Source organism: Antedon mediterranea, chromosome 1 (assembly GCF_964355755.1).
Source record: "Antedon mediterranea chromosome 1, ecAntMedi1.1, whole genome shotgun sequence".
Lineage (NCBI taxonomy): Eukaryota > Metazoa > Echinodermata > Crinoidea > Comatulida > Antedonidae > Antedon > Antedon mediterranea.
Window position 1 is genome coordinate 10451537 of NC_092670.1, and position 27762 is coordinate 10479298.

At 34.5% G+C, this 27762-nt stretch overlaps 1 protein-coding gene and 1 long non-coding RNA gene across 2 annotated transcripts in view; one reads left to right on the forward strand and one right to left on the reverse strand.

Moving 5' to 3' along the window:
- Nucleotides 1–12806: 12806 nt before the first annotated feature.
- The window catches only part of LOC140041181 (tRNA-queuosine alpha-mannosyltransferase-like), a 32378-nt gene continuing 17422 nt past the window's right edge, over nt 12807–27762 (forward strand). The window contains exons 1-6 of the mRNA XM_072087608.1: nt 12807–13004; nt 13445–13530; nt 13792–13959; nt 14591–14959; nt 16183–16292; nt 18409–18553. Of these exons, the coding sequence (XP_071943709.1) occupies nt 12807–13004; nt 13445–13530; nt 13792–13959; nt 14591–14959; nt 16183–16292; nt 18409–18553 (1076 nt within the window). The remainder of the gene's footprint in view (nt 13005–13444; nt 13531–13791; nt 13960–14590; nt 14960–16182; nt 16293–18408; nt 18554–27762) is intronic.
- Nucleotides 19217–23984, reverse strand: LOC140046383 (uncharacterized). Its single transcript, XR_011844774.1, has 3 exons — nt 23870–23984; nt 20818–20893; nt 19217–19472 (listed from the first exon to the last, which is right to left on the reverse strand). It is a non-coding gene; the product is annotated as an uncharacterized lncRNA (long non-coding RNA).

A 27762-nucleotide genomic window follows, 5' to 3' on the forward strand; every position in this document is an offset into this window, starting at 1 on the left:
TTAATGACTCCTTATGAACTACTTTTGAGGAAATTGCTTTACTTACAAAATCCTTGGTGGCGCTATTATTAATTACATGTGATAATATTGAAGAAAATAATAGATGATTTCTTAGATGATTTAGTTTGCGATAGACTGAAGTTAAAATAACACACCTCGGGCAGCAGGTAAGCGATTCATTTATTGTTACTGTTATAATGTATACAGGTGCATACTACTGTAGGCCTCCTAGTTCCCTTTGAAGTGGGCACTCAACAGCAAGTCCATAACAGTTAACCCTTTTTAGAGGACACCCATATTGTATGAATTGAAGGGAACACTTCGTTGGTCCCCAAAGGTGTTCTCATCATAATAGGGATTCTCCTTATTTGCTATTTCATAACATTCAGTGACTTAACGGGAGACATAAAGTAGACGCGCGTGTACTAAAGTGACCTTAATTATTTTTGTCAGTTTTTGAGCGCGGGCGTCACATCATGGTTGCCAACAGCTCTTCGTTGGATACAGACGTAAAATAGACCTAAAATGATAAATTTCAATTCACAGAAACATCGAATGATGTGATGGATGTATCGCAAGCATACTATTTTTATTTGTGCATACACCATGAAAACAATGATATATATATTTTTTATGTGTAATTTCTTCACGGTTTAAAGAGTTCCAAGCCGGGATTAGGAATATAGTCTTGGTTTCTCACTATGACGCAACGTAAGGACGTAAGCGCAAAACAAGTAATTCTCACTTTGGCGTTGCGTTCTGTGGGAAACAATTTGTGTATATTAAAAGTTTAGTTTTATATAATATATTTTTAATGTATAGGCCTATATATTTTTGTTTCAAAATCTTCAAATTGAAACTCATTTAAAACTTGTTTTGCCCTTTTTTGTTTACAAAATCACTTTATTCGGGTTTATGTATTTATACACTGAGCATTTGAAAATATTTGAATTGACGCGTAATACTACTTGTTTGTCCATATTATTATTCAAGATATCCTAACCACTTATCAGATAGATGCACCCCAAGACACCCCCCTTTTCCCATTAACAAAATGTAAAACGTCGTAAGTCCCATTAACCCAAGTCTGACGTGCTCCTATGCTAAAAAGAAAGCAGATTTGGCTGATTTTCATCATGAAACACGTTAACACAGGACCCCGTAGGCCTACATGAAGAAAAATTGGGTGTGATTTAAACCGGCCTTAAGCCTACTTTGTAAAGTTTAATCGAAATGAATTTGTACTTAAGGCATTGGATTAATCATACCCATCTGGTTCCTTGCATCACATCTACTGTGTCGATAATTATCACTATCAAGGATTCTACATACTAAGTATTTTCTAATTCTCGGTACTGTGTCTAGATTTCTCCACAGTGTCATAACAATTCCGTAATACAGTGGTACATGTTTCACATGGTATCAAACCTACCCATGATACATTCACTAAAATGTGATACACATTAAACTCTGCATCATTTAAGGTTATAGTTAAAAGTGATGCTGTATATACGGTATTTAGACCTATATGCCTACTGTGAAAATATCGTAATATTAGGATATACAGAGGCCTACAGGGAATCCGGTCACTACGAGTCTCTTTAAATAATTTTCTGATTTATTCCACAACATATTGGTGTACTGAATAATGATGTCGACTCTCTCATCTTATTAGGTACCTCAGTTGATTGCATATCATTCTCTATGGACAGTACATCAATTTCAAGCACTATAGATTAAAATTATTCTTATAATATTATTATTTCTAACTTCCAATCATTAAAGCTTGGTTCCCACTAGGATGCAACACAAGCACGTAGACCCAACGCAAGCGAGTTGATGACCAATCACACGCGACTATTCGAATAATTCATCGCTTGAGATTGGTCAAATCACTTGCGTTGCGTTACGTCTTAGCGTTGCGTCCTAGTGGGAACCAAGCTTAATAGGCCTAATATTGGTTTTTTGGGACCTTAGGGATAACAGTACGATAATGTATTTATTTATGATTAGGGTTGTATGCAAACGTTTCTCTTCTTGCAAGATCGACATTTCACGGAATTTTCCAGATACTAGAATCCAGCAAACTTCGTCATTGCAAGTTTTGGTAGAGTTTTTACATGTTGTAGAATAGACTTCGGGAAAACAAACAGATTATGTGAGAATTGTGAATGATACCAAAATCAAATCTCTGGCATAAAGGCTGATTTAAACAGACGAGCGGTAACGGTAAGCGGACAAAACCGCGTAGCTTGTCCCACGTAGAATATGTATCTATCCTGAGCGGAAATCGCTCGTCCGCTCCGCGTTGTGTGTAAATGATAGATTCTATATTTTTATTACCGTTACCGCTCGTTTAAATGTGTAAGTGTAAATTGGCATTAAGGGACATACACACACACAGCGCTGGTTTTACAATGATTGGGACTGATGGTGATACGGATGATAAGAATGATGACAACGGCGACTACTGCAACCAATAGAAAACTCGGTTGCTCGTTTATGAGACGATTAATCGTGTTCCGTAGATTACATGATCAGTGCAAGATTTATGACGGATTTTGAAGCTTTCGATAGTGATCCGATAATCAACGTTGAACTACGCGGATGGTTTTATTTCGTAGTTTAAACAAACATAATTGAGCTCAAGTCCACGAAAAGATAATCTCATCGATATGCAAAATAAAGTGTTTTCAGTGCAGGGGCGTAACGACTAGCGCTCACTGGCTAAACCCAGGGGCTCCGGAGCTTATGGGGCCGGGGGACCATGAGCAGTGCCCAGAAGAAGAAAGAGTTTCTAAACCAGGGGCCTCAGGCCTCTGCCTTACGTCTCTGGTTCAGTGCGTACGTAAATGAACGTGCGTGCAGTAGTCTACGTAGCAAACTACTCTGCTTTGAGCTTTGTTTCCACTGAGACGCGCGCAACGCAAGTGTGTCATCGCTTGTGATTGGCCAAACACTTATGCTGCGCTTACGTTCTTGCTTTGCTCTAGGATAGTTAAATAAAGCATTACTATTTAAACTTAGGTGTAATTTGCCCTGACCGTTTTGCTCTTTAGAAAGCCGCCCACTACAAAATTACGAATATTAATTAACTAAACTAAAGTAGATGAAAAGTGACACTAGACAGCTAGAAGTTTACCGTATGTATTTGTGTAGTTAACAGTAATTTAGATTGTAAACAACGAATTACAGTACTGGTTATATTTTACAAAGTTTAGAGAGTGATATGATGAGGCATGTGTTCGAGCCTGCTTGTGCCATATTGATTGCATCCTTAAGATACTTTACTCTCGTTGCCTTGTCATTCAGATCGGACGTAAAGTAGTTGGTCCCGTGTAAATATTATGTGCACGGAAAGAGTAGTGGATCGTCATCCTCTGCACTGTGACTGCCGTGGGTTCACGTAGGGACCTCAAGTAAGCTTGAGGACGATTACATTTACATTTTAGTTGATGAGCAGTTTCATAAATAGGCATATTTAATATGCAAGAAAAAAACAATAGACGTGCTTTCAATACGTGTATCTACTTCCTTCATAAACAATGTTTTTCAGCAAGAACGGTATTAGTAGCCTAATGAAATGCTCGTTATCACTTCGTATCTAATGTGTATACATTTCAGTATTTAGTTTTATACACAGACGTACTTTTGATGTATATTGAAAATGATACTGGGATTTATCCGAGACAACAATATCGTTGTATCTGCTTTTATAAAAGCTTAATTTTCCATCAAATTATTTTTACGTTTCTTGTTCTGAAGGTACTATTTTCTCCTGTTCACACTCGGCGTCTACTTAAAAAAATCTGCACATATTTAAAATAACATAAGGACTACATTTGGCAAAATCAAAGTAAACTCAGTGAATCTACATGAATCGTTCTTTTTTTAAAACAAACCACAGACAAGCAAAGCAATCAGATTTAGACGATACACGTTTATTTTGATTTTCCAAACTTAATATGCGTTACGTACTGTAAATCTGTCTTTAAAGTCAGTAGGTGCGTTTTAATTTCATTATAATTTTGTTATTATAGAATGGACGATAATGCTACCTTTCCAGCCGCTGGAATCAACGACTATGACTTTCGTACGGGAACGATTATTACGACATAGTAAACATGTTAGACGTCGAACAGATCGCCATACCGTTTACGTGGACGTTGTTCATTGTGGTTGGTTTAGGCTGTAACAGTCTTATCATTTACGTGGTGTGTAGGTTCGGTACAATGAGAACTGTTACTAACTGCTACATTGTCAATATCTCAGTTACGGATATTATGTTTCTGGTGTTGTGTGCTCCCTTCACTATCTTCACGTATACAAAACATGTGTGGGTCTTTGGAAACGCGCTGTGTCGTATCGTTATGTATCTCATGCAGGTGTGTTAATTCATTGTGCATATAACTTTTTTCCTACTTGGACCAACATGGTAATTTGACCAATCACTAGGCGATGGATCTTCTGAATTTAATTACTTGTATCGGTAAACTCACTTGCGTTGTTGCGTCCAAGCTGAAGCGTGGTTCCCACTAGCGCCGCAACACAAGGACGTAACGCAACGAAAGTGAATTGACCAATCACAAGCGATGGCTTATTCGTTTGTGATTGCTAACTGTCTATAACTTCGCTTGTCATTGGTTAAAACGCTTGCGTTGCGTTTACGTCCTTGCATTACGTTCTAGTGAGAACCAAGCTTTAGTTCGTACTAGGACGTAACGAAAGGACGTGAATGCAACGCAAGCGAATCGACCAATGATAAGCGACAGTTTCGTATAATTATGATTGGTCAAATTGACATCTTTGCTCTTACGTCGTTTCGTCGCGTCCTAGTGGGTTATATGCGGCCGGGGAGCGATATTTCTTTTCCTACATAAGTTGGGGGCCACTCATGAAACGTCACAAAATAAACATGACTAGTTTAGTCATCATTAAGGTGTGACGTAAAAATTGATCCAACTACAATTCAATAACAACAATACAAATGAAAACGCTTTCTGTCGAGGCGTCAAATGGATTAGAATATGAACTTTACATGTCAATGTATCGGGTTCGAATCCCACGAGCAACTTATTTTTACTTTATAGTGAGAGAAATTATTTAGAGGGCTAGGTTCAGTTATTAGGAAGTAGTTTGGCTATCTTTCACATAAGGGGTTCCCCAAATTATGTACGAAAAGAAAAATCGCGGCCGGGACGTGTTTCCTCGACATGATTTAGTGGTTTATAGGAGGTCGTCTAGGCGAGGCTCACCGACGAAACGTCAGTCAATCGAATTGATAGAACCGTCTAACACAAAATTGAATGATGGAATACGTCACACATGATTGTGTTCAATTTTGGAATGCCATGTTATATTTAATTTTAGTTTGTGCCTTCCATACCTGTCACTTTCTCTTGATGTAAAAAAGTGAAAATGATCACTCTTTTGTATTCCACTTTTAAAACAATTTACTCTTATAACGAGTGAAATATCCACTCGCTCTGTTTTCAATTATGTAGCTGGCCGGCTGATTCGTGTCGCACGAATATTTCAGGCATGGCAGCAGATGGTAATACTCTTTATTTCATTATTATATTGCTGGGTATCTTTATTATCAAAATGTAGTTATTTTTTAAGGTGTCTGTCCACGCGACGTCACTGACGTTAATGGCAATGAACATCGACCGATATTTTGCCATCGTGTATCCACTGAAATCCATCCGATATCGGACGCCTACCCTGGCACTCACTATCAACATATCAATCTGGATCAGTAAGTACATATTTTATATGGAATTATATCGGACGAAGACATGGCTAATTTTGAATACCGTTTATTCTTAGCCATTTTGTCCTGGAACCTATACACTCGTCTTAATGGGAGGACAAGTCTGAGGGTAAAGACTATAGGAACCGTATGTTCACTGTCCACAATTGCTAGTGTTAATTGCTTGTGTGCACTAGTACTATAATAAGTATTCGTGACACTTGTGAATGCGGCATAGTTTGTTAATAGTTCAACCGTGGCGTACGGTCTAGTTTTTTTAATACTTTGTAATAATTTAGGTTATTGATAGATATAGACAGTATTAGTTTCAAGATTAATTTGATAATGAAAAAAATATTGAATTAGTGTATGAGAGGAATGACACTGACTACAAGCGATGATCGTAATAAGATGGTTATATCAAGATGTCATTAGGTAAAGTGTGACTGACTATCGACAGTCATCTAGATACAAAAGTCCTAGGTAGGTGTAATAAGCATGGTGACGATGAAATTATACATTCACATAATATACAGCATCTAATTTATCACATGTGGAGGGTTAGGGTTAGGTTACTACACTAGATACACATGTGATCTATTCCCAAATATTCCTATGATACTTTGGAAATATAGATACAGTACCGAGAATCGGCTGGACACCTAACTCGAAAGAAAGTTTTCGTTAAATAACCTTTTATGCTGTCTTTGATAAAAATAATATTTATAAAATTCCAATAAATTTACGTCATGATAAATATAAAATCGTTGTATTATCACGATGTTATTGCTCTTACTGATCATGACGTCATTTGATTAGACGTGTGAAAATATCATTTTCATAAAAGGAAGCATAGATGGTTATTCTATATTTCTGGAATAAAAATTGCTATTTATTTAATACTTTTTACATGAATTTTCTTCCATTTAGTTTCATCGCTTTTATCGATTCCAATTTCCATATTTTCAACGGTTATGGATTTCAACGGAAGACATTACTGTGTTGAAGAGTTCAACGAACAAGGGTTGTTAGCGCACTACATTTACGTTGTGTTCAGTACCTACATAATCCCGCTCTCCGTCCTCGTTGTCTGCAACGTCAACATGTTGCGTCAACTGTGGAAGACGCGGGAACAGCTCCGAGACACAACATTAAGCCTGCACTCGATACAACAACGAAAGAAAGTTACCAAGATGATACTGCTGGTTGTTGTCTTTTTCTTTATTTGTTGGTTACCGATACACGTGATAAATCTGTGGCAAAGACTCGGTAATAGTATCAACAATAACTTGGCCATTTCAAAGCTCAGGATTTTTGCTCTAACACTGGCGTACAGTAACTCGTGCGTAAACCCATTTGTATACGCGTTCATGGGCGAGAATTTTCGCGCGTGTTTTAGAAGAGCATTCCCGATGTGTACAAAAGTGAACCGAGTGAGGAATAGTAGTATGTTATTAAACAACAATCGGACAAGAGAAACACAGGTACAAAAGGACACGGTTTAAGCTATAAGATCTTAATACCTTTCCATTTCACGGAATGAAATACATCGTTTTAGAAGCAGGTTGAATACCAAAACAGCGACGTTTCCGTTCCAAATAGAATAAGCGTTGAATGCAGAGATTTATTATGTCCTTCCGTAACCTGAGTACGGTACCATACTGAATAACGACAAGTCGATTTTAATACTTTTTATTATATATATATATATATGTATATATTTAAAAAAATGGCAACTAATAATAATATCTTAAACTATCATCAATTTCTTTCTGACGAAGGAATAGTGTTTGCAGGCTCATAGGCCTAATTCTTGCTGATTCTTCATTTTCGCTTATTTTATTTTGCATTACCATTGCGATCCAATAGTGGCCGTATTATATTCACACAATTGAGATATTTTCCTAGTGTTTAATAAAATTATTATCACAATATCACTTTATAAAATTGTGTGTAACGTCTCTGTCTACGGGTGACATGTCAACCACAAAATCCCGTGATTACGTTTCTATAATATATTTTTCCTGACAACTATTAAAATGAACAAAGTGCACCTTTTATAACATTCTGATGACTAGCTGTTTGCAGTAGGCTCTACTTTTGAATGAGCGCACTTGAGTGGTGTTAAAGACTACAATACAGTATCTTTAACTTCAACATGTGCGTGCTCTAAGCGATCGCATTACACTGTTTGTGTCGGACAATATTACTCCGCGAAAAATATGTAGGCCCTACAGGCTGTACGCGCGCCCTCTCTGAGGAGGATACAGAAGGTATCAGGTCAAGTCAGGTAGGGCTGTTGGTCCCGGTCTGTCTGGGCCTACTTATAGAGGATAATTATAATAAAAGCAAAATTACCTTATTCTTTTAGTTAGGTGGCCTTGCAATAACTCTAGGCTAGCATAGGCCTACTTTACTTAAGTAAGTTGTATATAGGCCTACACTATTCTAAGAGGGGAAGTAGGCCCTACGGTCGCGTCTGAAATCGGTCGCGTTTGAAATCGGTCGCGATAAAATCAACTTCCGGTATTTTGTATGGCGCGCCGCTAGAGCTATATTTAATTGATATTTTTTAGGAACTAGATTATTTATGTGGATATTTTTTACTTGGTTAATAAATATTTATTATCAATCAGGGCCGTAGCCAGGATCTGTCAAGGGGGGTTCGGACACTAAATATTTGGGTCAACCCCCCCCCCCCCTGCGGGTGGGGCCTGATGCGAAGCGAATTTTGTTAAATGACACCCCTAGATGGCCGGAAAAGACACTCTCGTGCAGCATGCTACCGATGAGCAAAAAGATCGTACTTTTTTCCTCCTTCTCAAACACGTCGATAATTTAAAGGACGATAACTATTTGTTGCCGTATGTTAGATGCGCGTGCTCTGTGTGCTGAACCGCCGATTGTTTGATCATTTACTCCGTATTTTGTTTTGCGTTCAAGTTCAATGCGAACGTACATCTAGGAGCAGTCCCGAAAAAAGCACACTGGTTGAAGGCAAATGCTATTTGCTAGCTCTATCTATAATATTTATTTACAGCAATTTGTTGAGGAATATAAATATGTAAATAGGTGATATTGATACATTTTAGTACGTATCGGCTGGTGGTCTAGAAAAAAATAATCGGATGCCATAATGTGAACTACAGTACTTGATACCATAGATATTATAGTGTAAAATATTAATATTCACTAATATACAAATAATGAATGTTTATGAGTGCAATGGTACAAATAATGGCACGAGGTGAATGACGAAAGGTTATATCAACGAGGCAAAGCCGAGTTGATATAACCTTTCATCATTCACCAAGTGCCATTATTTGTACCATTACACGAATACAAAACATTCATTATTTGTTTTATATAACATCTAGGCGTTTTTTTTTCGTACACAAAAATGTTTCAAAAAGTACTATTTAATGATCGTTGAATAGTGCGTACTATTGCACGCCATGTGACCCACATTCGTCCAATCAAATGACAGGAATTTATATAGGTGTTATATAAAATCCTCTATGATACATTATACTTCATAATCACACATAAATACTGATGTACGTCGGAAGGCTATATATACTTTATGCATGCTGCCTGACTGCCAGTGATCTAAACAATTATAGGTACGCAGTTGTCTGGCGGTGTCCTTTGTACGAATCGTTCGTGCCCCAGTTCGCTATGAGACGCGTCAATATCATGTTACATGCAGGGACCAAACATTTATTTTTCAGGTTAAAATCGGCAATTCATTTGCAGCTTTTAGAAATTTACAGACACGTATCGCTAGTTGACGCTCATACAGAGAAGAAGGTTCACGAACAAGTTTACGAATTTTTCAATTCACAAACAACTTTGGGGCACGTATTTGGAGAATTTTTGGAGATGAGGGTGAGGTATTGGGCATGTCGGGGATGGGGGTTCGCAGTCGGTTAAGGGGGGTTCGCTGTAAAGGGGGGGTTCGCCCGAACCATAAAAACCCCCCCTGGCTACGGGCCTGTCAATCATTAAATTATTTTTTTTAAATATTTCACAGGTCTCGGAGAAGGACTGCGTCTTTTCAAAATGGCCATTTCTAAAACATTAGGCATAATGTTATATTAGGCATATAATAATTTACCTCTATTTATATGTACTGTAATTAATATATTATTATATAGAGAATATACGTCTGTCGTGTCTTTTATTATGCAAACAATTACGTAAAAGAGAACAATTTATTTAAAAACAATAATTTTTACAATATAGCCCGTAAAGCCAGCGTATCCGTTTTTATACTTATGCATACTGTGGCAGATTATATCATATCCATGTCGTTAACAACATACTATTCGATCACCTTATTTTATTTCTATTTTATTTCTATCCGTTATGTAGGATAATATTAAGTGTATAATGATTATAGGTCTTTTGTTATTTAAACTTTGACCCTTGGCTTGTGTTATTTAATTAGTTGTTTTTTAAAAATTTTATTCATTGGACTTGATAATGACTCCATGATGTAGTCGAAACATCGTTCTTTTTTTAAGCGTTATTTTTCTATTATGTATTTATATTGATTATTGTTGAGGCAAATCACGTGTATATTTTTATTTCTAATGTTTCAAATAGTTTTTAGTAAAATGATCATTATATGCGGATGGTTAAAAGGCGAGTTACTGAAATAAACCCCCGAATAAGCCATATTGTGGAGATGCGCCTTCTATGATCGTGCAGCTGTTTCCCCTAACAATACATTTTATTTTGCTGACGGGGTTTCCTCATTTTAAAAAAACATGCACTTGTTAGTGTTAAATCATGGACAAAACACGTACGATCGTTGTCCATGGCGAGGTAAAGATGACGTCTATTACGAATAACCATACGTTTGAAACGTCTATAGGCCTCCTGCATGTGTTTTTGTGAAACGATCCAATGAGCTACAGATGCTCGACGCGATTATGAGATCATGTTCATTCATTCATTCATTCTTTATTTAGCCTCTAAAATCGAAATATTAAAACGTAGGTAACAAAATCAAGACACGTGGAAATCTACGGAGGCAAGGATAAGCAAAAGCAATTAAAATCGCTGTAGCTCACAGGCTTGCTTATCCATAATAATTCTGAATAATACACTGTTTCTATAATTTGACAGTATGATTTATATATAATTTACGTATATACGTCGGCGATAGGCCTACTATAGATTTTAATTTGAATATCTTTTATTTCTTCATTTATAATAATCATCCGGCTCGATCCATACAAAATAGCGCGACCGATTTCAAACGCGACCGATTTCAAAAGGCACTCTTTTTCGGGCCTCCGTCCCTCGTAACCTAAATTAAAACAGCATTACATTGTGAGACTCGGGCACTACCCATTATTGACCATTCAGCCATCTAACCGGATTACAATGCATTGATATAACACATTAGTACAATAGCCATAGAGGGCGCTATATAGGATCTACAGTACGACTAGGTGTAGAGAGGCAGACAGTTCGTATTTAGTAAAGGCCTACTTTATACCAGGGAGTTGTAACTCCCTGTCTATACTAGAGTGGTATAGGCTATCACAAGTTTATTAATATTTGTTATATGTTTTTAATCAGATTATTTTTTTATTTCTCTCATTTTTTTACAGCATAGTCAATGCATGGAGTAAAGGTCAATGGTTACACCATGCTATACATGACATCAAAATACATCTTTATAATAATTAATTGAGGATCTTTTGTTAGTTGACGTATTATGACACGAAAGTTGTAAAGATGTCAAGGGTATTGTTGATTGAGGCGTTCTATGCTGGCTCCCACTCTCAGTTGATCGACACTCTTGAGAAAGGCCTAGAAGGATGCGCTGTCAAATACACTTTGCCAGGGAAGAAGTGGCATTGGAGAGCACGGACATCAGCTCTATATTTTTCCGAAGTAATTTCACCTAGCCAAGAATACAGGTTAAGAGTTGTGCATTATATTTTGACAGCAAAGGTCATAATCTTTATTTTTTTATCAATACCCTTTCTGTTGTAATAACAGAGGTGCCAACTTCAAAAAGTAAAAATCGAGGAAACAATTTTGAAGATACCCAAACAATAAAGGTTACCATAAAAGTTGGAAAATATTCATCGGAATATAATAGAGGGCGCTATTAAAACAATCATCAGCATTTGCATAATTAAAATATTTATTAAAATAGTATTGTATTTACCCTATATGCTATATGTAAAAGTACACCAGATATTCGCCTACCTGGGAAATTCTTTCCCACTTGGGGCAAATCCAATGTATATATATATATCCCGTATCAATAATATAGTACTTGCTTATAATAGCCGTCTATATTGTCACCATGGCAAAACTGCCCTGATTTCAGGTTTCTCCCAACCATCTGCGCATGCCCCAGACGTCCATATGTCATGCATACTAAATCAAGGCGCCCGTAGATGGTTGGTATGTTCAGGTCATTCATTCATTGGCCAGCCCCCTGGGGTCGATACTACAATATTAAACAATGGATATGCCAGAGGTTACCGGACTCTGCAAACTGGGAAAATTTGTTACTAAAATCCAGTTTTGCCTATATTTAACAAACAAGCTACTAGTAGAGTAGTAGTAACCTAAATATTAAATCATTCATTTAGATGTTTTTTCCATGTAATAATAATAATCTGGAGAAATTTTCCTTATTAGCAGGAAGTAAGAGATGACTCAAAATATCGGGGAATTGTAATAAACAATATTATTATACAGATTATTAAAGGTGCCCCACGCATTGATATTGTTGCACTGGACTATAGTCGTGCATTTGATTCCATTTCGCACTCTACAATGATTTCCAAACTGAAAAGAACCTATGGAATTGGTGGTTCCATGTTGCCTTGGTTGGAATCATTTTTAACTGAACGTTTTTTAACGGAAAGATGTCCGGCAAGAGTTGCGTAATATCAGGGGTTCCTCAGGGGTCTGTGCTTTGACCCCTGTTATTTAACATATATGTTAATGATCTACATATGCACCTACGTGCAAAACCATATCAATATACAGAGACGACACTTGCATTGCTAAATGTATAATGACGGAGGAAGATAGTTTATCTCTGCAACAGGACATTGACACGATCTCCTGGTGGTCAGCACTTAATTCACTTTCCATTAACCCTAATAAATGTCAAGTGCTGTCATTGTCCAGAAAACGAGATCCCGTTGTTCCATCTTGCATTCTAAATGGACATGAACTCATGAATGTTAATGACATTACGTTACTTGGTGTGGTAATATCCCATAATTTGTCATGGGCACATCAGGTAGATTATGTAACTTTGAAATGCAATAGGATGTTAGGTTTTATACGATCAATTGCCACAGGTTGTTCTACATCTGTTTTACTTAAACTTTATAAAGGTCTTGTTCTTCCCCATATTCAATATTGCTCCCCTGTTTGGTATCCTTATCGTCAATGTCATATTAATAAAATTCAAAGAAGGGCAAGTCGATTTATCCTTCATCAACGAATCTTAGATCAGCCATATTCTGACCGATTAACTAGACTGAATTTGATGACAGCTGAATCAAATTGAGATTATTTTACCGTTATTTTTGTTACAAATATATTGTATAAATTACAGAATAGTTTTATTTTAAATATGTTGACTATCAATTGTAGGCATTTGGATGTTCTAACTTTTAAACATCTTGCATCCAAAACTGATAGGAAAGCATTGTATCCCAACCAGATTTATTCGTTTGTGGAATTCACTACCGGTCAATATTAAAGACGCCTTTGTATGCGGAAGTTGGGTACAATTTAAAAACATGTTAATGGACCACTTTAAAAATACTATGCCTCTTTAATGTATATAATTATGGTATTAATATTACATATTTACATTGTTTTATGTTTTAATGTATGCTTTGAGTGCTGGTGTGGCACACCTTATGGCGACAGTGGTCCTTTGACCTCTTTTGCCACTCCTTGGCACACTCAAAGTTTATGTATTGTTTTAATGTTGCTAAAATTAATAAAATAAAATTATTAACTGTTCACTTTTCTTCCCTTAGAATTTTGTTTACCAGTTCAGTATTAAATTTAGCAGAGTTGGTAGCACTGCGACCTGATTTGTCTCGGCTGACCAAGATTGTTTACTTCCATGAAAACCAGCTGGTTTACCCTGTCCGAAAACAAAAAGACAGAGATTTTCAATATGGATATAATCAAATAATAACCTGGTACTGTATATTTATTGTTAGTTTTTAAATTTATAGTAGGGAATTGAGAAGGACAGCAGGGGTGGATCCACGATTTTGAAATATAGGGGTGGGGAGAGGGAGGCTCAGACACAAGCATTTGAGCGTTCGGTAAATACGACCCCTAGATAGTCAGAAATGGTACTCGCACACAAAATTTATGATAAAATGGCACCTCCCACTAATCTAGTTGGCCCGCCGCGGGAAGGACGTTTGTATCATGCGCAGAAAACAGCAAAACGATCATACTTTTTCTGGCTGGTAAACACAGTGACGTAACATTTTTTGCATATGTTGCGCATGTTCTGTGTGTAGGTAACTGCTGATTGTTTGATCGTACTTTACACAGTGTTGTGTTTTAATGGTAATTTTAAAGTTGTCATCCTGAATACTTACAGACTATTCCCCTTGATTTTCAGAAAATCAATATATTGTTGACGTCGCAAATGCTTATTTCTGCAGTTATCTTTATCTCTCTTTATTTTGAAAAGTATTTTGCTCAGTCCATAATTTATTCTTCTATCTATGCCCAGATGAGGTCAATATTTATATGCAAAGGAAAACTTTATACTGTATAAAATTTATTTAATGTTAATTTACATTTTTCTTTTAGTTTAACTGCTGACATTGTTTTATTCAACTCAAAATACAACATGGAATCTTTCTTGTCATCAATTGGGACATTTTTAAAACTTATGCCTGACTTCCGTCCTAAAGGCCTCGCTGAAAAGATACGACCAAAATCAAAAGTGTTGTATTTTCCAATAGAATTTCCAATAATGAATGATCCAATAGCAGATGTTATGGAAGGACTGACGTTAGCGGAACAGGCCAGTTCATTACATGGAAGTCAGGAGGTGTTTGAAAAATCCAAAGACAGGGCTATTAAATCAGGTGTCACCGGAGAACAGACAGTTTATAGCTGCAGTTCAGTTTTATCACAATTGTCATCCCCATTAAAAATAGTATGGGCTCATAGATGGTACAGTCCTAGTGCATTTTTTGACTGCATCACTTATTTAGACTGCTATAATCATTTGAGTGCTATGCTTATTTAGTCTGCTATACTTATTGACACTGCTATACTTATTTACAGTGCTGTACTTATTTGACTGCTGTACTTATTTGACTGCTATACTTATTTGACTGCTATACTTATTTACACTGCTGTACTTATTTACACTGCTATACATATTTACACTGCTATACTTATTGACACTGCTGTACTTATTTACACTGCTATACTTATTTACACTGCTGTACTTATTTGACTGCTATACTTATTTGACTGCTATACTTATTTACTCTGCTGTACTTATTTACACTGCTATACTTATTTACACTGCTATACTTATTGACACTGCTGTACTTATTTACACTGCTATACTTATTGACACTGCTATACTTATTTACACTGCTGTACTTATTTACACTGCTATACTTATTTACACTGCTGTACTTATTTACACTGCTGTACTTATTTACACTGCTGTACTTATTTACACTGCTGTACTTATTTACACTGTCTGAATTTTTACTATTTTGTGCTTAGTTTACCTGGATTTTCACGCTGCTGCTCTAGCCCGCTACGTCCCATTAGGACTACTCAATCAGAAGCTAAAGCAAGCAGCAGTTATAGTTCTAAGGACAGACAGTTTTGTGAAAATGGAAACTCCACTATAATTTATTGATTCCAGCTGCTACAGTAGACCCAAAAAACGTCTGGGAAAGAGTCTATTAGGACATGTCATGCTAAAATTACAAATCTCTAATAAGCATTTCTGGTATATTCACTGTCAGATCATTGAATTATTATCGAAACAGTCCATTAAAGTTTGTGTTTGTAATAGGATACTTCACAATTGAAATATCTAGGGTGATGAAGTGACCCCCAGATTTGACCTTAGCAATAAAATTAACTAAAGTGACAGAAATTGAGTATTCACTTCTGTAACAAAAAAAATAATATTTATTCACATATAAAAAAAGAAAAGAAACCCAAAAACCATTGTCTGACAGACAATTTAAGTATTTGTTGCTTTAAATTACATTTTTTTCAGGTAAAATAACTATTATGTGACAATAAAATGACACATTCAAAAACATTTAAAATAAAAAATATTTTTCAATAAGCGAGCAGCGTTTTTTGTAAGAAATATTTCTTGTTTAGTAGTGGTACTTATTCACATTTTTTTCCTTTTGTAGGGAACACGACAAGAATCCTGACCTTTTTTTTAGAACACTTTATAAACTTCTAGATAGTGGGGAAGACTTCAGGATTTCTGTTCTTGGGGAACATTACTCAGAAATTCCAGGTAATTATAAAGTCAGTAGAGGGCAGTGTTAAAAAATATTGTCTGCGATTTAAAGGGGGATTCTGGGTTTAAAATTGCTTTTAAATATCGTTTATTTATTAAATAAAAAATATTATAACAATATAGACATGTCAGAATGAAGAAGTAATAACGAGAAATTAAAAAAATTAAATTTCATATACATTTTAGGGCAAATTCATGGAAAGTCTGTTTTTCAGCAGCTTAGGGAAGTTCATTAATATTCATGAGATATTCACAAAATCACGTCATCAGTGGATTCCAAACTCGCGACGTCAAGCTTGTACGTTGTGTTCTCTCTCCCCTGTCAAACGACGACCACTCGATCATTGTGAAATACATTTTTTGTAGATTTTCTAAGCTAGGCCTAAAGTGTAATAATAACAGTAGTAGCATATATTTATTTGACATTTAATGAAATACAAAATTTAGGACAGATTACGGAGTCATAAATTATACTATTTTTATACCTCGAATAGTACAGATCGTATATCGGCTTCACGTACTAGGCTAGGCCTGGATAAGCAAGCCTGCGAGCTACAGCGATTTTAATTGTTTTTGCTTATCCTTGCCTCCTTAGATTTTCACCTGTCTTGTTTTTGTTACCTTGTTTTAAATGTATTTCGATTTTAAAGGCTAAATAAAGAATGAATGAATGAATGAAGGCCTAGCCTAAATCATTTTATTCATGGGTGAGAGCCATTTCTGACTAGGGATTCCATGCCACGATGGCTACGTTAAAACATTGGGGCCATCATTCATGGGCCTAGCTAGCCTATTACTAAACGATTGGCCCATAAATAACAAAAGTCAGTGGAATCCAAACCCATCCTATCAACCAAACTCCTAAACAATCTAAACCTAAAACGTTCTACAAAAATCGGCTGTAAATATTGAGGCAAAACAAGGTCCGATCGCCGTCCGCACGTATGGTGTCCCGATCGTCTAATAAGTAGGCCTGAAATAGGCCTAGTTTACTCTCCAAAAAAGCGGATACTGCATCAAGCAAGTAGACCGGTAGTAGGAAGGAGACCTAGCCTATCCGGCCCAGTTAAAAATTGAGCTAACTAGTGTAGTAGACCCTATGCGAATTGATACTACCAGGCCTTTTACTATAGGCTACACTTGTTAAAATTAGCAATACTGTACTCATGTTTACAAATTTTCCAACTCTCTCATTCGAGCTATATTATCTATACCATTCCGGTAGGTCGAGTCGACCTTCAATCAAATACTGTAATTTAGACGGGGTATACTCGACCCGAACAGTTTGGTATTGTATACTGTATCTGCTTATCACGTGACGATGCCAGGCATGGGCAGAGAGAGCACGTGTATCGTCGTCTCGCTCTCCTCGCTCAGCAGGAATGTATACGTTACGCTTCATTGATTTTGAAGGCTTTCCCTAAGTCAGTGCGAAAATCGGCAAACGTAAAGTGCAAACTTATCTAATTTTTCACTGTTTTGATGGATTTTCATAGAAAATTGACTTTATAAATGGGAAGACCGACTAAAATTACATCAGATAAGTATAATTTTACAAAAGTAATTGATATGGTTAATGATAACGAGTCGTCGGAAGATTGACCATTTCACGAATTTCCTATTCTGTAACCACATTGTGATTTTGCCGTAGCTGCACTTGTAATCTGGCCTCATTTCACAGCCTTCGTTCTGCTTCACTGGGCGCTTATATAAATTGAAACTTTTACCGTTCAAGAGACAAACAAATATATTTTACATTTTTTACTATTCATTTTAAACCCGGAACCCCCCTTTAAAAACATTAAATATCATTTATTTGTGCTGCCACTGTTTAACATTCCTAAAGAAGCTAGAATAAATTATGGTACTATTGTTCAAATTCGATAAAATCAGTAGAGGGCAGTGTTAAAAAATATTGTCTGCGATTTAAAAATATTATAAAATATATCATTTATTTGTACTGCCACTGTTTAACATTCCCAAAGAAGCTAGAATAAATCATAGTATTGTTCACTAGTCTCTGAATTACACATGTGCACTAGAGATCAGATTGATACGCCCTCATCTTTCAGTATTTTAATTCACAAAGTGGGATCTACCTGTTTTTATATAGATATTTTCACTGAGGCTTATGAGAGTCTGAAAGATAATATAGTTCATTGGGGTTATCAGCAGTCAAAAGAGGACTACTATCAAGTATTGATAGAGGGCGATGTTGCTGTATCAACGGCCAAGCACGAGTTTTACGGTGTTGCAATGTGAGTAGTTTTAATTATTGTTTAACAGTTCGATTAGGCCCTCTACAGACACAGAAGCCATGGTCCAGTGCCTATCATAAACGACAGGAGCTGAAATGGACCAGTACATTGGGGTAACCCCCTAAACTCTACCGTAAGATGTTTTTTTTAATGTACACAAGGCCCATGGACTCCAGTTTTAAGTTTTTTCCAAGATGTCTTGTTGTAGCACCAGAATAATATTCAAGGAGAGCCTGGAACCTGTACTGATGTTATGGCTTTATTTTTTGGCGCCCCTAAACCAAAAGACAAGATCACCTAAAATTTAAGTATTTAAAGTTTACAATACTTGGTGTTGTATAATATGGAATAGCCACCCAGGTAAAAATTCCAGTTGAAGACCAGTTGGGAAATTTCCCAGTTGGGAATTTTCCCTGTTGTGAATTGAGACAATTACCAGTTGTGAATTTCCCAGTTGTGAATTTTCCAACTGGTCTGATAATCCCAGTTGTAAATTTTACCAGTTGTAAATTTCTCAACTGGTCTGATAATCCCAGTTGTGAATTTTCCAACTGGTCTGATCAATCCCAGTTGTAAATTTTCCCAGTTGTACATTTTTCCCAGTTGAGAATTTTCCCAACTGGTAAATTTCAGTATAAAAACAAATTACACAAACTACAGAACTTATTGTTTAACTGTTTATTTTATTAACTTTAATATTTACAATTACAGTAGTTACTTTCAATTCTGCAGTACTGTAGTTAATTACCCCACAAAGGTCTTAACGACCTGCATAACCCCTACATCTACACAAATGTCAGCATATCCCTGCCGTTTCCTTTTTACAGGTCCATGAAAATGGAGATCTAGCATTTATTCAGTAATATATTTATGAAGTTATGGCCACCTTCTTTATTTAGTCATGTTGACAAAATTAGTCCTGAAAGAGAAAAACCAAAACAAATTGATTAAATAAACAATATACTGGTAGTACAAGGAATAAATCAAATTCAAATCTCAAGTATCAATTTATATACTGTTTTACTGAAAAAGGAAGATGGAATCATATATTAATCAATTTATTAATTAATGATTATCCAAATTATGTTCTCTACAAGCAATAGAGAGAAATGGCGAACCGCGATGACGTCACTCAAATTTCACCGAGTGGGTATAGATTGTAAACAAACCATTTCGCCACATGTTTTTGTATGGGAAATTCCGATGGGTTGAGTTAAAAAGGGAGGTAGAAAAGAACGTTTAAAACACACATAATAGCAGTATCTTTTTTTTTTGCAACACCCTTATCAATTTTAATGTTATATGGGCAAATCTTAACATATTTTATTTTAATTTGGATTGAATTAAGACGCGTTTTTGTTATATACTGTACCCAGCTCTAGGCCCTAGATAGTTGGCATGTATGCTGTAGTACCTCGAGCCTAGCACGGATTATCGGTTATTATAAAAATAATAATATTGGAAATTCGTTATTGCGTACTGTACTCACTACTACTACTTTAGCTAGGGTGCTGCTAGGCGTCTCCTAGCTAGGTAGTAAGACTAAATAGAGCCTCTCTATAGTAGATGTAGGACTAGCATTAGTTTCAGCTTGACAACTGCCATTTTGTTTATGTGGCTAGTGATGCTTCCTGCAGGGGGGCTACCGCCAGTAATGATGCTTGACAACACCATTCTACTATAATACTATAGGCCAAGTCTAATGTAGACCTACAGATATGAGATATTTTTAGGAATATGATTGTGAATGATGGATGACTTTTATACATATTTCATTGATTTATTGTGTAAATACACAAATACAACAAGAATTATGAGCGTTACAGCAACAACATTGGTTAGACAACGCCATGATTCACGTGTATAAACATAGGAAATGTGTCGCCCTCAACGGTTTGTTATGATTTTATACCCACTCGGATTTTAGACGTGCGTCGGTTCGCCATTTCTCTCTATTGAAGATGAGTATCATTTCACTTTAGTTTGTCCCTTTTATTCAGATATTAGAACTAAATATATTTTCATTTTATACAAATAACCCCTCTAAATTAAAATATATTTATCTTATGTCTACTACAAATATCTCATTACTAAGCTTGGAAAATATATATATTTTTTTCATTTTAACGTAGAACAGAATTCTTAAACGCACTCTAATGTTATTGATTGAATTGTTACATTGTATATTATTTGGGCCAAAAGCCATATAAATAACTATTTTTTTGGATCATTCCAAGAAAGAAAGTATACATAAATATATTTACCCTTCAAATTGTACTGCTGTACTTTTTTGGTTGGTTTATAGCCTTGTTGGTTGTATTCAAGTAAACTGGAAATCACCTGCAATTGTGTATGAAAAAAATTGAAGGAAAATTAAGAAATATAGAATATTTAGTTTAAGGAAACGGAGACAGACTAAAACAGCATGGATTAGTTTGCTTTATTATTAGATTAGTAGGCTAGCCTAGGCTTAGGATATGTTAAAATAGCAGCCATGCATGTCATCACGACACTAGCTAGAGTAGTGATAATACAACATGCAGAACAGTAGTAGTACTACTGTAGCTAGTTTGGGCCTACAACTACTAGAGGCCTAGGGCTAGACTTTAGAGGCCTAGGGCTAGACTTTAGAGGCCTAGCCTAGTAGGCCAAAATAACAAAAGTGATCATGAATGAATGGAAATAAATCTCGTTTGTGTGGTAATGACATGTAGGCTAATAATAGGTTAATAATATAGTATTGTTGGGCTTTGTTTCTAGCCTACTATAGGCTAGTACTATGTAGAGGCCAATAAGACAATTTGCGGTCGTACACAGCCATGTAATCAATCAGCTAGCAAGGTGGGGCAAGCCAAGGCTAAAGTAGTCCAGATCCCTATGTCAAAAAAAGTGCCTTCGTGTGCAGATCATGGGGAAAGTCTAAACATTGTGTTTTATGAATATTTTAATCATGCTGGTTATAAAAACCCATGTTGTCAAATTTCTAAAATTCATCTTTGACCTCTGACCTCAATTTGATTGTTTTGACCCATTGAAAACAAAATGATCATATCTTTGCAACGCTTACATTAAATGAAATAATTTTAGTGTCAAATTATTTGGGAGGTGCATATTAATATTCGTTCTAATGAAAAAGTTTGTCCAAAAATGCCTGGAAGTATGATTTTTGGCATATTTGACCTTTGACCTACATATCATATAACTCCGTAACTAATAGTTGGACAAACTTTAAATAGGGCTCAAATTAATCTGAAGGTATATGTTTCTATTCAGTCTAATAAGAACTTTTTCAAGAAAATGACCCGAAATATTTTTATTGACCTTTGACCTGTACTGCTAGTACACATTTCTATAATCTCAAAAACTATTGGCCGTAAAATGGTTGTTTTGTGAAATGGTTCGAAAAATTTACATTTATATGTTGTATAATAACAACATTTTATAGAAATGTAAAAGAATTTTATTTATGATCACTAACTTTGTAATTTATTAACATCACTAGCATTTGTTATAATATTAAAATGTGTCATATTTGCTGATTTTAAGCACTTCACATGAATTTATCAGAAAATATGTGTATTTAATATAAAGTTTATTTTTTTTTATATAAAGAAAATTTAATTATCTATCAAATAAGACTATTTTCAAATTATTATGGCTAAAACTTAATAAGATACAGGCAAAAAAGTGTATTTTTACTTATGTAAACAGCGCCCTCAATCTTCATTTTTTCCCAAAAAATACCACATTTTTATGTGGTTTCATGAACTTAGCTGGTTGTAACTTTTTAAAAGATTTGTTGTCAGTGACGTGTAACTTACATACACCTTCTACCATATACTAAGTAAGTTTCTGAGATAAAATGAAAACAATATTTTTATAGCTTGATATTTTTCCTGAGGTTATTACATGGTGCATGCTAAAAAAGATTTTGATTTTGTGCTAAAAATCCATCTTTTTGGTCCAGTACAAACAATCTTGTACAGCCATTCTTACACAAACAGCATATTTTATTGGAAAGATAATCATAATATCTATCCAATAAAATATGAATTTTGTGTATTAATATCTGCTAGATAGCTTTTATTAAACCAAAAAGATGGACTTTTAGCTCAAAATTAAAATATTTTTTTTTTGTGTGTATCATGTATAACCTCAACAAAAATATCAAGCTATTGGAATATTTTTCTCAATTTTTTCAGAAACTGACCTAGTACGTTATAAAAGAGGTATGTAAATTACAGGTTACTGTAAAAAGTCTTTAAAACAAAGTTATAACCTGTTAAGTTCAGGAAAACACATAAAAATGTGGTATTTTTTGGGAAAAAATGAAGATTGAGGGCGCTGTTCACACAAGTAAAAATACACTTTTTTGCCTGTATCTAATTAAGTTTTAGCCATAATAATTTGAAAATAGTCTTATTTGATAGACAATTAAATTTTCTTTATATAAAAAAAAAAAACTTTATATTAAATACACATAATTCTGATAAATTCATATGAAGTGCTTAAAATCAGCAAATATAACACATTTTAATATTATAACAAATGCTAGTGATGTTAATAAATTATAAAGTTAGTGATCATAATTAGAATTCTTTTACATTTCTATAAAATGTTGTTATTATACAACATATAAATGTAAATTTTTCGAACCATTTCACAAAAACAACCATTTTACGGCCAATAGTTTTTGAGATTATAGAAATATGTACTACCAGTACAGGTCAAAGGTCAATAAAAATATTTCGGGTCATTTTCTTGTAAAAGTTCTTATAGGACTGAATAGAAACATATACCTTCAGATTAATTTGAGCCCTATTTAAAGTTTGTCCAACTATTAGTTACGGAGTTATATGATATGTAGGTCAAAGGTCAAATATGCCAAAAATCATACTTCCAGGCATTTTTGGACAAATTTTTCAATATGACGAATATTAATATGCATCTCCCAAATAATTTGACACTAAAATTATTTCATTTAATCTAAGCGTTGCAAAGATATGATCATTTTGTTTTCAATGGGTCAAAACATTCAAATTGAGGTCAGAGGTCAAAGATGAATTTTAGAAATTTGACAACATGGGTTTTTATAACCAGCAGGATTAAAATATTCATAAAACACAATGTTTACACTTTCCCCATTATCTGCACACGAAAATACATAGGGATCTGGACTAAAGCGCCTAGCTTACTATACTAGCCAGCATGCAGCGAGCGGCGAGGCCTCCATTTTGTTGTCGATCTTTGATCATAGTTTGTAGGCCTATGCCTATAGTAATAAGAGATAATAATAGACATATATGTCAGGCCTACCTTTTATAAAACAGCAAGATTTGTGCCTCATCCTTAATTTGATGCGATTAGCCAATAATACCCATTCTAGACCTGGCATCTCTGTGCTGCGTGATCACCGATTTTGCCGCCGAGCCACACTGGCACAAACAAAGGGAGCCGTTTTTGACTGTTGGCTTGCAGTTTTCTGATTGGTTGTTTACGGTCTGCCGGCCTATACGACGCATGCTCCATTATTTTCAAAAAGTTGTGCAGTATTTCTTATTCTTTAATCGATTTTATTTGATTTAATTTAAATAACTGTTTGTTGCAATAATATAGGATTACAAATAATAATATTAATTGTATTTTGAATGGTAATTACGGACCATGCTTCTATTCCCGTCACCTCAACCCAGAACACCCCCCCCCCACCTCTCCCCTGGGTCCCCCTGGGTCCTCTCCCGTACTCCCCGACGTACACCCAGCCATCCGCTTTCGCTCTTCTCCGAATTCCCTTGGTTGTTAGGAAAAAAACTAGTTGCAAAACCAATTGAAACAACCTTGCCCGGTTGAAAAACCGATTGGACCAGTTGACTAGTTGAACTCAGTTGAGCTTTGGGAATACCAGTTGGCCAGTTGGAAAAACCAGTTGACCTGTTGAAAAACCAGTTGACCAGTTTGAAAAACCAGTTGACCAGTTTGAAAAACCAGTTGACCAGTTGAAAAACCAGTTGACCAGTTTGAAAAACCAGTTGACCAGTTGAAAAACCAGTTGACCAGTTGAAAAACCAGTTGACCAGTTGGAAAAACCAGTTGACCAGTTGGAAAAACCAGTTAGACCAGTTGAAAAACCAGTTGACCAGTTGTTAAAACCAGTTGAACCAGTTGGAAACCAGTTAGACCAGTTGAAGACCAGTTGGACCAGTTGAAATTTCCAACTGTTCTCAACTGGAATTTTTACCTGGGCACTCTCTAATTTCTTTGCGTTCACCATTATAGCTTTACTCCGATTATAAATTTTGAAATAGTTACTGGAAGCCTGATGTATATTTATTACGTCAGAATGTATAAACAAAATTTTCAAAAATTCTATCAACTAAAAGTTGAAGTAAATCACGTCTCTAGTCCATTCTCAGTTGCCACACTTGTGTTGTTTACTCTGAAATAACCGTTTAATAATCTCTTTGCTTTCTCATGTCCATTCTACAGTTATCACAGATTGATTAGTTTCATACCCAGTATTGTTTTGGTTTTACAATTAATTGAGAATATACCTCATGCAAGTATTTAATTAGGCCCTGTTTCTGCTGCCAACTAAATACCGTATATTATACTGTATTTTTTGAATACCGTATATATACGGTATATTTTTGGCAGCAGAAACTACGCTCATAGAAAATATACCGTATTTTGTATACCGTATTTTCCCCACAAAATTTGTGGATAAAATATGGTATTTACAAATTTATACCGTATTTTTTGTACCCGTTTCTGCTGCCAATAAAAAATACCGTATTTTTTTTTTACATGACAAAAGGTCAACATTCGTATTTTTATTTTCTGTCGCTGTCAGCTGTTTTACACACGTGTATATATATATTCGGCGAAAATGTGGAGCGAAGACGTCACAGTTTTACTAAATAAATTTGTGTGGGGAAGCTAAAATGTCTGGCCAACTAAAAGGTAATAAAAGGGACAACCACATTTATAAAGACATTTCTAAAAAAATAAAGCAGGAGTATGGAATAGACTTGTCTCCAAAGCAAGTAAACTCAAAGCTGAAGAGCCTGCGAAAGCAGTACAACATTGCAAAATACAATAACTCGGGGAGGGAACGAATTAATTGTCCCCATTACGATGTTTTCTGTGCTCTCACAACATCTCTATCACTAGGGCTAGGCTGTTGAAAGTGAGACGTAAAACTTCCTTTATTGCGACTTTTAATTATCGATCAAATAAATGAATGGCAATTTGGGTAAAAAAGATGAAATTTAACACGACCACCCAAGAAGTATTGTTAGCAGAAACGGGGTACTAAAAAATACGGTATAAAAAATACCGTATTTTATACCGTATTTTTATACCGTATTTTGAGCAGTTGCAGCAGAAACAGGCCCTTAGAATTATTTCAGTTTGTTTTATTTTTGCTCAGTTACTTTTGTCATTGAAACGTAGTAACATTCAATAAATATACAACATGGCATATGTTGATATTTAAGGTGCTGCAAGGTCCTGAACTCCTAAAGATTGGTGTTCTCTTTATCACTGCCCTCCTGTAACCGTACTTTCTTTTGTTGCTATAGCAACTGATGCTTTTATTAGAACATTTAGGGGTTAAAGATGTATTGTCCCCCTGAAAAAATAATTCTTAACAACATTTTTATTGAATATGCCATTTTAATGTAACATAATAGTTATCGACTTTGACAAAAAATTGGATTGAAAAAAAATGTATTTATCTGAAAAAAACTGTAATTTAAAGCAAAAAATGGCCAAATTGGCTGCCAGCCAGTGGGTTTTTGGTTGAATTTAACCATTTATTTAATCAATTTGTAGGTGAAAACATTTTTTTTTTCTATATGGAACTGATTAACTTTTTTAAAACCACAAAATAACATATTTAAAGTCTGATTTAATTAACCTTTTTTTTTCATGTTTTTGTGGGACAATACATCTTTAATAGGTCAAACCCCTTTATGTTTTTTTTTTGTTTTAGCTGAAAGTGATTTTTTACACTAATACATTCAAAGCTTTAGATTTAGATCTTAAATTTTGTTTGATACTTTCACTTTACCTTGGAAAATACATCAACATTCATCTTGTGTTTGCTTATGTCACTAATTTCTTAGATCAAAACCAATATAATAAGATATATGTAGCTACATGTACATTTTTATTTCATTTTTAATCAATTCAAAACAAGATTCAATTTAAAAACTTCAGCAAACACCATTACAAATACTCCTAAAACTACTAGAATACATTTAATTAGAATATCATTAATTAAAATATAGGAAATACTGATTTATGATTAGATATCAATTTGATTTTATTAATTAAAAAGCAATAATAATAATTCAATTCAAATTCAATTACTTTCACTTTACCTTGGAAAATAGATAAACATTCATCTTGTGTTGCTTATGTCACTAATTTCTATAAAAACCAATATAATAAGATATATAATATGTAGGCCTACATTTATTGTAAGTTTTTATTTCATTTTTAATCATTTCAAAACGAGATTCAATTTAAGAACTTCAGCAAATATTAGATTAAAACACTACTAATTATTAATGAAAATATAGGAAATACTGATTTATGATTAGATATCAATTTGTTATTATTATATTAAAACAATAATAATGTTACTATTATGTATGTATTAGCATAGTTTTAAATAATAAAATAAGATTTTTTTACAGAATGAATTGATTAAATTATTTGGTATTACTATAATATTTAAAAATGATTAATAATAAAACATCCATTGTTACTAACTAATAAAAAATTCCCAAAAAAATAAATTACAGTTGATATGACAATATATTTTATTATTGATGTTATAAAATGTGGATTATTATAATAAATAATCATTTAATGATAAGGCAAAATTTTACTTAATAATTAGTAGTTTATTTTTTAATTAATTTATATCCAATATTACTTTGCAAAATTCCAAAATAAAAGATTGAATGAATGAATTATAAAGAATATATTCCATTTAACACCAGATAACCTTTTAATTAAATTAGTAAAACTAAAATAAATACCAATATTATGATTTACTAAACATTATAACACATCCAAGTACAGTAGTATCTTTTAATAATAATGGAATTTGATATTACTATGTAGTATTATATAGTGGCATATATTTTTAACAATTCTGACAATACTATAATTATTATTTAATAAATTATCGTAATCAT